The 12,584-nt window shown below is 49.4% G+C and overlaps 1 protein-coding gene across 2 annotated transcripts in view; it reads left to right on the plus strand.

Annotated features, from left to right (window-relative positions):
• The window catches only part of LOC149348632 (meteorin-like protein), a 62,034-nt gene that overhangs the window by 40,955 nt on the left and 8,495 nt on the right, over positions 1 to 12,584 (plus strand). For both annotated transcript variants that reach the window (XM_089588230.1, XM_089588229.1), the window contains exon 4: positions 5,220 to 5,276. In XM_089588230.1, the coding sequence (XP_089444356.1) occupies positions 5,220 to 5,276 (57 nt within the window). The remainder of the gene's footprint in view (positions 1 to 5,219; positions 5,277 to 12,584) is intronic.

The following is a 12,584-nucleotide window of genomic DNA, read 5'->3' on the forward strand; positions in this document are numbered from 1 at the left end:
CATATAATTTGCACAGCTGTCCAAAAGGTCTGCTCTTGAAAGAACAAAACAATATTGGTTGCTTTATGAGGTTTCATATCCTGAAGCGACTTAGGCTATGAGGGGCGCTGTAGTATTTCGCCCCCATAGCGAACTAAAATACCTCAGTTCTAGTTATTCGTCGCAACAGATAAAGCATTAAAATTAACTGGAGCTAATAGATGACGAACTCACGTGCTTCAGCTAAAAAGAACAAATAAAACAGAGAGAAAGAAAGGAAAGCCAGGCTGTAGCCAGAACTCGTGGTGCAGTTTCGCAAATGAACGATTATGAAAGTCTGCGCTCAAGGCAATACCGATTCGACGGCGCCATCCCCTTCGGCATTATTCATCTAGGCCGAAGCCATGCATATCGATACGTGATTGGCAATCAAAATCTGCCAACAGGGAAGGCGGCCTCTTCTTCAGAGAGCTCGTCGTCGTCTGCGGCAGGCAAAAGCGCGCTACGTAGCGCGCCTGGATAGATACAGCGAGACGCATTTGCATTCTGCAAGCGCGTTCTGGGGTCCATGCCATGTCTCTTCGTCTGCTGTACACGATACGGCGCGCCAGTCTTTGCCTGGCGCCCGGATCGACGCAGTGTAGTGCGCCGATTCGAAGGAAATTAGTTTTTATTTTTTCTTTATTTTTTGCTGATCGATAATAGGTCCGCGCCGAGCACCAGCGCTTGAGGTAGTTTGTTGCAGACGGCACACATCGAACGCGTGACGAGGAAGTTCGTCCCCTTGTCCTGCCTGGTTTGCCGCCAGATTCGTTCGACGGATAGGGGTTATCTGGGACGACCTGATGATTAGGCTGGGTCACTCCGGGCTCTGAATTTCAATCAGAGGAAAGGGAAAGTGTTTGCGAATGATGAGGGACTCGAACTTGTAACGTGCAGCTGAAGCATTCGTTAGCGGACATGCGAAGCAGACGACAGTCCGTCGCGTGATATTATCGTGTTTCGTTCGTTTACAACGTTTTGTTCGCGGATGTAGGCTTACCCTATAGGATGATCTTGTGGCTACTCCTGGGAGACATCGATCACTCTATAAAGGGAGGTGCCCGGGTGAAAAGGAAATAGTCGTGACGTACTTTTGGTAGCACTGCAAACACGCTGAGCAGACGATAGTTAGGCTTATCGAAGGGCACGCTCTTGCATTTATTAAAATTAAATGTAAGCCTTTCGCTATTTGCTGTGCAATTTTTATGCCGATAAAAGGTGGTCACGTGTTCTAGGGTGTGCAAAGGATGCGGAATCAATTAAGCGGGTGGTCTTCGTAAACTTGCAATGTTTTTAAAGAAGTCTGTTATGACTGGTCAAGGCGGCTGCCACTGCTCTGTGCTCTGCTTATCATCGCCATTCCAGGAAGCGTCCAGGCGCTATAGCGAGCCCCCAGTGTGCACGATGAGATATAGCATCGCCTCTTTACATTGACTTGCCCGCTTGGATTAGCCAGACTATAGTGTACCAGATACATGATATCTGCTCCGGTGTTCTTAACTGCAGTATTTATGCTGCTGTGGTCTGTCTTCAGCTTTGACGACGATAATGCGTTAGGCTTAAGCGTTATCTTCCGACTGGGTTACTTACAAAACGCTTTCGTGCTTTCATTCGGGTCTTAAACGTGAAGGTGGTCGGCGGCACCCTGCAGACTGCCTGCAAAACTGCAATACTTGCAGGAAATTGAGCATCGGCTAAATATTTCTTTGTGGATCGTTTTCAGAGAGCACTTTGAATATGGCGGTCACGCGAAGATAAAAAAAAAACTATGAGGGTATCTGTTCTAGTTTCTACAAAGAAAACACACAAGCACACGAAAGAAAGGTCCGCGAAACTGAGTCTTTAAGCCTCCCGCACAAAATGATGAAAAGTCTGGTGCCCCAAAATGAACCCAGGTACAGTTAAGCCGTGCGCAATTCACGCAAGAGCCGCAGGCAGCCAAGCCACTGGGGCGTATTATTGGATCGTCTGCACTTCTTTACCCTCGTCAACAGGCGTTGCTCATAATGGAAGTCGTGACCTGAAACTATGCCAGCCGGGCTCCTTCCTATAACGTTGCCAACGTTCGAGCTCGCTGTAATAAGTAGAAGCACAAAATAAACTGGGAAACAAACGGCATTGGTACGGTCGACAACACATAATAGGTGGAGAAAGAGCCGTCGATGTTATCGTTTACATTAATCTCGGAACTCCCGACTCTGCAAAAACGACCTTCGGAACGGCGCGAAAAAAAAAAAAAAATCAACAGTTCGCACCTCCGTTCTGTGCACACGCACACCAAGGCCTCTCACTAAGTCCGGAACAAAGATATCTATAAATGCGTTCAGTTAAGCTGAGCGCGTCGCAAGTGAATAGCAGACGAAGAAGAGGCAAGAGCAGACGAAACGCACAACGCGGAACAAGCGAGCGAGGAAGAAGCAGACGACCGCAGGCGTCGGATCTCATTAGTCGTCTGCTTCCTTCTCCAGTGCTGGCGGGATGCGTGCCGGCAACGACCGTGCAAGAAAATGCATCGTGACCTGGTGACGCGGCACTGTACGCTTTTTTCTTTCTCTCTTTCCAAAGGACTGAGAGAGAAAGGGGGGGGGGGGGGGGGGCAGCGTGCTGCAAACTCTGAACACGATCTCCTTGTTTTAAAGCATTAGCTCCACAATTGAGCCGGCGTGGACTGCGAAAGAAATAGAAAACGAGAAGGGAAAGGCAGCCTAGGAGAAGAGAGCGTGTGAGGGGCCGTTAGAAACCGAAACTGGTTCCGCGCTCTTCGAAGGCGATCGTTGCGGCAACGCGCCTGTCTGTAATGCAGCGCGAAAGCCGCACACGAAGTGTACGCGGCGTCCCGATTCGTGAGGTCTCCGCGGACGTGCCTGCATGCGTCGTGCGTGTGTGCGAGGTCAACCGGTATGCCGAGCGCATGAAAATCGAACCAACGAACGCCTTCGGGTCGTTCCGAACGAGGTCACCGTCGTCCATCGTAAGCCTCAGCGGCGTTCGTTGGGGGCTGCGCGCGCTTTCTTAGGCCGCACACAGCGCCACCAGTCGGCGACGGACGTCGTTGTATGGCTCTCGCTTCTTCTCGGTATTTCTCGTTTTTTTTTTTTTTTTGCGTCGCCTGCGCGCGAGTGGTCGTCTGCTTTCCGGACGGGAATTTCCGCCGGCGTCTGCGAAGATGTACTCAAGCAACACAGGTTATTGGCCCAACATTGAAAATATATTGGAAAGCCCGGTTTTTGCAAACAACCAGGGTGAAACCATCCATTTCCAATATTGGGCCGGTCATCTGTACGACTTGGGGTCTCGTGGCTGTTTAACGTTCGCGTGTGCAATTACTGACTGGCAGCATGCTTCTTTCATACGTGTTCGTGAAATATTTCGTTTCTAAGAGGAATTTTTGCGCAGCTTGTCTCCTGCCAATAAATACTTTGACTTCAACGCATCTTCCTTCCGTTGTTTCTACCAGAACCGTTAGGCATAATAAATTGTAAGATTCTTCATTCTGCCACGTTAAAAAAAAAAGAGTAAAGAAAACTTAGGCTTTTTCCTTGAATAGTTGAGCACATTTTCGGACTGTTGCGTCACCTGTGAACGTAGAAATCAACCGAAATGAGGCAGATAGTTGGGTGTGGTTTGGTTTATGATGTTTAACGTCCCAAAGCGCCTCAGGCTATGAGAGACGCTGTAGTGAAGGGCTCCGGAAATTTCGACCACCTGGGGTTTTTTAACGTGCACTGACGTCGCACAGTACACGGGCCTCTAGAATTTCGCCTCCATCGAAATTGCAAGAAGGGTAAAAATGCGCGGGGTGTAAGATGTCTATCCACGCAAAAAGTGGTCGCATGAGATTACCTTTCAAGCGGCTTTTCCCCACTCATATGCGTGAAGCCCTAGCTTAAGTCTCTTGTTTTTCCCACAATCGTGTCCTTCTTTTCGTATCGCCTGCGTACAGTTTCGACCCTTTTGTTCTGGGATTTGCGGGCCTGAGCAGTTTTTCGCTCGTCGCATTCCACTTGTTTTTTTTTTTTTGTTTTTTTAACGTGGGGACGGAAAACCACGTTGTGAAGGTAAAGGATGCGCAATCAAAGGACGAACCACGAAGAAAGACACAGGGACACACACAAGCGCCTTGTGTGTGTCCCTGTGTCTTTCTTCGTGGTTCGTCCTTTGATTGCGCATCCTTTACCTTCACAACATCATGTACCAACTAGGCCCTACCCAAGTTTTGTTGAGGAAAACCACGTATCGCGTTCAAAAATAAACCCGTTTTACGATTCGCAAAAGCGTCGGACTCCGTAAAGTAGCTCAGAAAAAAGGTCGTTTTTGTTCACGTTTTTTCTCTCTCTTTTTTTTTTATCTTTTTGCGCCCGTTTCGCCGCCCTATTTACGGTCGGGGAAAGCACTGCTAGAGTCGATCGTGACGGAGCTATTTGTGTTCGCTCTAAAACAAGGGAGCGCTTTTCTCCATTCGGTTATCGGCGCCGGATAGAGAAGGGTATTCCGGTCGCCAAACACGTTTTTTTTTTTCGTCGGCTTCTTACTGAATAATCGAAAACCGGTGCTCAACGGTGCAGGTCGCGGGACGCCACTGGGTCTGCTCTAGGAAGATCGCCGTAGTGGCACGACCGAGTTGCATGCATATAAGGTTACTAACTGAGCGAGCGAAAGTGTTACGCGACATTGCATGACCTCGCTGAGGCGTCAGTTAACTATACTTGAACCTCTTTATAACGCAGTTAAAAGAGCCCGGCGATTACTTCGTTATATCCGTAGCTTCTGCATAGCCCGTGTTGACCGAGCTTTCCAGGGGAATCGTCATTTCTTCGTTATATCCAATCTTTCGTTATAGACCGTTTCGTTATAATGGGGTTCAACTGTATAACCACAGTGGTTGTCGCAATACTTTGTGAGAATTGCAGCGTGTTTACATCGCTGTTTTGAGTAAGTTCACATCAATGTTTGACGCTGTAGTTGTTCATGAAGCAGGGCAACTAAGTGCAAATAACGAAAGAAGCGCAAATAACAAAAAGAGATTGTTTGATGACAATCGTCATCGAAAATAGCAGGGAGATCACGGGATGTGTCATGGAGTGGCATTGCCAATGCAGGGAAAATAGTGGACAAATAGGGCCATCATCGGAGTTATAATAAAGCGGCACTGCGGATATGGGAATAATTTATTGTTTTATGTTTGTTTGTTTTTACAGAGTGTCGACCCTGCACGGATAGGGAACTGCTTCACCACTACTGCTCCAGCGATTTCGGTGAGTGCATTTAAAATTTTTTTGCCCTTCTGCTGAGGACTTCTGCTTAAAATCGGAGCGCTGATTTTTTGCAACTCATATATGTTTAACTATACAGGGTGTTTCACCTAAGACTTTCTGCAATTTTTAAAAATAAGCTATTTGAATTAGATGCGCGCTTTTTCTGGCATAGCATTGTCAGTGGTGTAGTGCATCATAATGCAGCTAAGACGTGCTAACTAGCAGGCTTGTTAACCAATATTTAATAGTTAACTTTTAAACTATTGCCGTTGGGCTCCTTAATTATTGAGAGGCATGTAGCCCACCGTAAGTAATGTCCATATCCGTTTTTAGAATTTCGAGAACGCGATTATCCTCGGCGCTGTGGCCCAACAAATTTTGGCTATCTCGACGAATTAGGTTCACTGGAGAGGTTGCTTTGCCTGCAAGCTTCTCAAACCGCATGTATTTTGGCGCGATGTAGGCGAAATTTGTTGGGCCACAGCGCCGAGGATAATCGCGTTCTCGAAATTCTAAAAACGGATATGGACATTACTTACGGTGGGCTACATGCCTCTCAATAATTAAGGAGCCCAACGGTAATAGTTTAAAAGTTAACTATTAAATATTGGTTAACAAGCCTGCTAGTTAGCACGTCTTAGCTGCATTATGATGCACTACACCACTGACAATGTTATGCCAGAAAAAGCGCGCATCTAATTCAAATAGCTTATTTTTAAAAATTGCAGAAAGTCTTAGGTGAAACACCCTGTATATAAAAAATAATGATAAATCTGCATGATGCTCGAGCTCCTCAGCTGGCTTTCCCGTCTGCTAGTCCGATATAGGACGGCATTGACTCCTTTAGAACTGCATCTCGACTTTTTCGACAGGGCTAGCTTTTTTTGTCTTTTTAGAAGTCATTTGAAAGCAGTCTTACTAAATGCAATAAATATCAATTCGGCAACCGTCCTATTTTCCAGTCGTTACTGCTCGCTCCATGGACGATATTCATGCTTATCCTTCGTCGTGTAAATATGCCCCCAAAACTGTCTTCACCGCAATGCCTTTAAAAAGAGGAACTCCGTGATACATCGATGGCCCACTTTATGGACACCATCACCCGAAAACAAACTCTTGGAGGTCATGCCCGCTCGTTAAAGCAGACGACACTCTCCGAGATCGTCTGCTCGAAATGGGCGACGTCTAGCAGACGACTCCGCCACGCGCATGCGCAGAGTGTTCGCCTGCTCTTAAATGAGGTTCTCGCGGCGACAAGGTTACGAGCGTCGCTCTCACCCCGCAATCGCACGGGCAAAAAAAAAACAAAAAAAAACGAGAGGACTAGATACTTGAAGCAAATAAGCATAGCACCATATAGTGGAGACGTTAAGAGAGAAGCCTGCCAGCTTATAAAGGCCCGCATGGCTTCTCGCGAACCCTTGTTTATGACGTCTCAAAACTCCACGACGACCGCGCTTCCATTCCCAGAGTGTCTCTTTTCAGATTCTTATGAGAAAAAGAGGGGGAGAGAGCAGACGATGGAGGGAGACGTTGAGCAGACGACAAACATAACGCGAAGCAGACGACACACACACACACAGGCGCGCATGCTAGAAGCTCAAGAAAGAAAGTTGAAACAAACGAGAACCAAGGGTACAACCGGCAACGCGTGGAAGTTGTGCGGGGGCGATGATAAGCTAATGCTCGTAATAAACGCACAAATAAAAATTAAAAAAACAAACAAACAAGAAACGCCTGCACAAGTCGCGTACAGCAGTGCGACATCATCAAGGCATGCCCTGGCCCACCCGCTCTCTCGTGCCGAGATTCATGTGTCCGTGAAAGCAGAGCCAAGACAACAAACGAAAGTCACAAAGCGAAGATAAATGTTAGAGGAGAAGGGAGCGTGCGAGCGCACCCTGGGTTCAGTCGCGGTCCCACGCTGGTGCGGTTGCTGCTGCTGCCGCTGCTTAGTGCTCAGGGTTGTCACGAGGGGGCGCCACGCATTGATGCAAAAGCAGGGGTACGCCGCAGCGCCATCAGGCGGCAGACTCCCGAGCTACCAACACCACTGCCGTCACCGTGAGAGTCGGTGGCTAGGCTAAAAATAAGATGGCCCTCCCTCCCCCTCTTTGCATGGAATAAATGGGGAGGAGGAAGTTCGTGAAGGTCCGGGTCCTGAGAAGTGCTCGTACTGTTCCAGGCAAAAATGTCTCGGCGTTTCAAAGAAACAAAAGTGTGAGCCGAAAGACAGAAGATAGTCAGATAAAACGAGGAGGAGGCTTATCTGTTAGCAGACCACCCTGCGGACAGATGCGTCGCAGCCCCAAAAACCGTTCCGCCCGCGCATTTTTGTCGGCTGTTCCCTATGGCGACGCGCGGAGGGGGTGTTGTTGTCGGGATCGTCGTCGACAACAGCTAAAGAGGAAACACTGAACAGAACCCGTTTTGCTCCTGACTTCTTTTTTTTTTTTTGAGTGCGCGTACGTGGTTGAACATTTATCGGAGAATGCCCTTCTCTAAATTAGGCTCCGGTGGGAACAACCTCTTGCGTGGGAATGTTGATATCGTCAAAAAAAAAAAGTCGGGGAGAGGGTATTGGGGCCGTCATATTGTTCTTGCGACGACACAGACCACTACCTCGCGTCGCCTGCTTATAGTTGGCAGTGGATGACACCGCTGCTTATTGCAGACGTCTGGCTTTCGTCTGTACTCTTATGCTGAAGTAATAGACTGTTATTGTGCCTTGCGGGGTGATTTAGACGGTATATACGCATGCATATATGTAGACATACTTCATTTACCGCCGAGACACCGTAAATATCCTCTTACTGGACAAGCAGGGTCACTTTTAATTTCTTTACAGTGTGCGTTCGGTGCAATTTCCGGCTTTTTCCGGTCTACGCGATCACCGTTGAAAACAGCTTCAATGCCAGCCACACAAGACCTCGTTTATACCGTGTCTTTGAGTTGCTATCTTTTGTGTACTTTGGGCACCGACAAGTCTTGGGGGGTGGGGGGCTCTGGAGTTTGACACTCCCATGATCTCAGACTATGAAGCACATAGTACAGTCAAACTTGTAAGGCTGCCCATTAAATACTCGAGGAGCCTCTTCGCTCGAAGAGTTGCTCCAAGAGTTGCTCATCAAGGCCGCCGTTTTCAGTCATTCTTCAAAGTAGACCCCGCTCCCACGCAGTTCTTACACGTTCACTCGTACGCTAAGCAAACGCGCAATATGGGTCACTCCTCGGGTGTATGTAGTACACTTTTCGGAGTACCCACCCGGGCTTGCGTACGCGCGGTTCTAGAGCATACGCACACACTCACTTGATACACTCGTCTCCGCGACCCCTCATCTAGCGTTGCACGCCCCAAAGCTTACTCCCGGCCCCTCAAACCCCCCCCCCCTTGCCCTCACAGTCGTGAGCTCCGTTCCTCTTCTTGGAATAGGCGCGGAGTATAAGAGCCAAGCCGCAGTCGCGTGAGAACCGAACGTCCCAAAGGCATCCACGAATCTCTCTCCTCCTGTACACTCTCTCTCTTTTTCTCTCACAACCACCGGCAGGCAGTGAGCACGCTTGCGCAGTCACCACCACCACCACCATGACGCAAGTGTGTCATCGCTTCCAGCGAACGGAAGCTTCTCCGCGTTCCTGGCTTGGCTTCCGCGTAACCACTGCGTTGTGTACATGATCGCCTGTTCGTTTTCTCTCTCTCTCTCTCTGACATTTTCCTAAGTATATTTCCCTCCCTCTATATGGAGGCCTCTTGTTAATCGCTCTTTGCGTACACAGAAAGCGCAGCTCCAGACCGTGATCGCGTTCCCATCGGGTATTTTGTTAACACGGCGCCCAGGAATTTCCAAACATAGGCGCGGCGGCGAAAGTGAGTCTTCGTAGTGACGGGGGAGAGTAGAGCTGGGGGCGAGGGGGGGTTGAGAGCGAAGTATGTATGCGTGTCCTAAGGTTTGGGACCTCCGCCCTCGCTGCATTCCCATGGTCCTTATGTTGCGACCGCTACTGACGCTTAACATTGGCCTCAGACCGCACGCTCCGATGTGCATGTTACAGAACAGTGACACGGGCGATGCCGCTCGTCGTAGACACATTGTGTACGACTTGCTTTTCCCACACACTCTCTTTTCTTTCAAGCGTTCTCATCGCCTGCCGCCTGTCTCGACGTGTGTGTATAATTTGTCCAGCCGTGTTTTGTCTCGTGTAACTTTAGTGCAGAGTATCGGGTGTTCGGGGCGGACTCAAGTGTACGCTCCTGGCATACGCCGGGCTTGCCTGATCTTTCGCACTGGTACGCTTGTGTTGCTGGAGCATCGGTGCAACTATCTCTTGCCGCAGACTCAGCTTTCATTGGCACGTTACGTCTACAAACGTGTTTCCCTGGGTCCCCGCTACGGACGAGGGTGGCGCTAGTGAACACTCTCAAGGTTAGCCCCAGCAGCACACCTAAGTGGCCCAATATTGGAAACGTACTGGCAAATGCCGGTCTTACAAATGACCAGAGTAAAACCATCCAATTCCGATATTAGGCTGATTACCTCTGCTGCTTGGGAGCTTACACGCAGCTTAAATTGGACAGCCGCCGTATATTATAGCTCAGTCGGTAGAGCATCACCACCCTGACTACACCCACTGCAGGGCAAAGGAGTCTGCTGTGTCTCTCCAATTAGCCTGTCCTTTGCCAGCTGCGGCCACCGTATTCCGGCAAACTTCGGTACACTGTAAAAAAAATTTGCACCCTCCAAAAAGGGTGGAAAGTATGCTCGTTGCACCATAGCAAGGGTGGGATCGTTACAGTCGCACCCTTATTTTTTGGCTGCCTAAAAGGGTGCAAAGTATGCTTGTCGCACCCTTTTTCCGACTGCTTTAAAGTTTCATAGGTTTTTATTGCTTTAAAAGGCGCTGATCAATTTCTTTTTTGGGGTGCACTCTTGAATGGAAGCTAAACATTTCCTACGAAAAGCTCCCGAAGACCTGTCTAACTCTGCACTAACGTTACGGCATCTCTAACTATAATTTTAATACCCAGATGTGTGTCTCAGGGTGTTTCTGAACCTCCTTGTTGTGGAGGCACATTTGTTGTTATTGCGACTGAGGTAAGGATGAAAAAGAAAGTGCACGGGCCTGCCTGCTGGCTCGAGCTGAGCCACCACTGCTGCCACGGGCAGATAGAGGAGAGTTAAATACGAAAAAGGTAAGAAGAAAGACTGAAAGAACACACGCGCGCCGCAACAACCGCGTCCGCCGAAGCGAAGACGCCGGCTGAAACAACAGATACCCAGCTACAACACCGTTGCACCCGTGCAGTGTTGAAAGGTCCGTGGGTGCATTAAAGGTGCTAGCGTGCTCAGCGCACCCTTTTCCAAAAAAAAAAATGAGGGTGTGGAAAGGGTGCAGCCATGAGCGCTACACCTTTAAGGGTGCAAATTTTTTTACTGTGTAGAGCACCAGAAGCGAAATTGGCAGGTTCGGATCCCACCGGCAGCATGTGGTTGCTTTTTCCTGTACTTTCTAGTAAATAATTTTCCAGCCACAACCCAAGCAGCACCGTTAATTGGCCCAATATGGAAATGGCTGGTGTGACCCTGGTCCTTTATAGGATTGGTCTTTGCCAGTATATTTCCAGTATTGGGCCGACTAGCTGTGTTGCTGGGGGAAGTAATTGCACTATTAATTTCCCTTTGGCCCAGAGCGCAAAGTAAAAAGAAACAAATTCTTCTATGTTTCTCCTCGGTTGCCGTTGACTGCTGGCTTCGTTCATTTATGTGTCCCTTCTATAGTGACTTTTTTTTTCTCCGCCTTTGAGTATACTGCAAAGGCTATCTCATCTAGCTCTCACGTGCAGTCTATGGGCTGTTGTGCCCGGGTTCCTGGTATTCGTGCCTGTTGCCTTTCACTCGACCTCGCCAGACAGAACAATATCGCGCTCTGGGGCGGTATTGTAGAGCGCCGTTTCGTGCGTAACCTTGGCCGCTTTCACGCCCTCCTTTTGCAGTCAGGTCTGCGAGTTTCGCTTTCAGCGGCTCGTACGTAGTAGCTGGAGTGGTCAGTGCGTTGCGGTTGGAGGCATTCGAGTCGGGGGCACTTCTGAAAACCGTCCAAGCTCGCTGTTGTGTTGAGTGGAAGACGGACTGTACTCGGAGAGCTCTGATTTCGGTCGGCTCATCACATGGTTGTGTTATACGAGTATAGCAGTAGCCCCCAAAGTGTATTGCTGTTGCCGGTGTTGTCTTCTTTTCGGTTATTAGCTTGTTATGTACAAACCCTACACAGGTTAGGTTATTGTGTATACTACGTCGCACTATCTTATTCTCACCTTTTGTTATTTCAACGTTGTCTGGTAAGCTCCTGTCTCACTTTGTGCCTTTAGTGCGGTGTGAAACCACTTACAGCTTGAGAATTTATGTTGTAACGCTAGCCTCACAAGCACCGTGTCAGAGGCCTAAGCTATTCCTCTTTTTCGCTGTTCTTTAGATAAGCCTGATGTCCTCCCTTAAGTGTTGTGCAAAGTTTTGTTTTATATGAGTTTTGCTTAAACTGGCGATCACACCGCCTTGCAGAAACCTGAGCAACGAATGAAACTTGTTCACTCCAGACGAATAGCTGGACGAAGATTGTTTCTCGCCAAAGGCCCGCCTTCATGACCTCTTCAAAGAGGAATCCATAAATCTCGGCAAACTCCTCGCGAACCTCGGCACGCGTGATATCGCACGGGGATTTCCTCCTCGCTTTCCGCCCACTCGCTAAAAGTGCGCGTGTGACCCCTAGCGGCCAACAGGTGCGGCACACACGCGGCGAGAACAGGTGACCGCCGTCAGCGATCCCGAGAAATCTCGTTCTCCGATCACGATCTCTCCGGGGTCTCGCGAGAGGAGACGGGCGCGTGCCTGATTGCCGCCTTAAATGCGCTACGAGGATGCTGACCCCGGCCGCAGCTGACCGACGGTGCGGCAGCGGCGCGGCATCATCATGAGTGGCGTTTAAGTGTCCCGCCGGCCCACACAAAGGCCCGTCCTCCCCCCCCACACAAGGCCAAGCAAGCATCCCACCCCCCACGCCCCAATGCAAATCGCACCGCCGTCAGCGCAGAGCGCTAGCTCGGCTGGCTCGCCAAAGAAGGGCGGACAACTCCGGCGCCGCCTAGCTAGCCAGCCGACGCTTCGCATCACCCTTGCACCACCGCGGACGAATGAAGTGCGCGCGCTAGCAGACGAAACGCAATGAAGCGCAAGAAGGGACGCAAGCGACGGGGGGATGCAAAAATGGCGGCCGACCGCTCGCTGAGCAGACGACGACGAACAAGATGTATGC

This window comes from Amblyomma mixtum, chromosome 4 (assembly GCF_055824585.1).
Source record: "Amblyomma mixtum isolate Tamu chromosome 4, ASM5582458v1, whole genome shotgun sequence".
Classification (NCBI taxonomy): Eukaryota; Metazoa; Arthropoda; class Arachnida; order Ixodida; family Ixodidae; genus Amblyomma; species Amblyomma mixtum.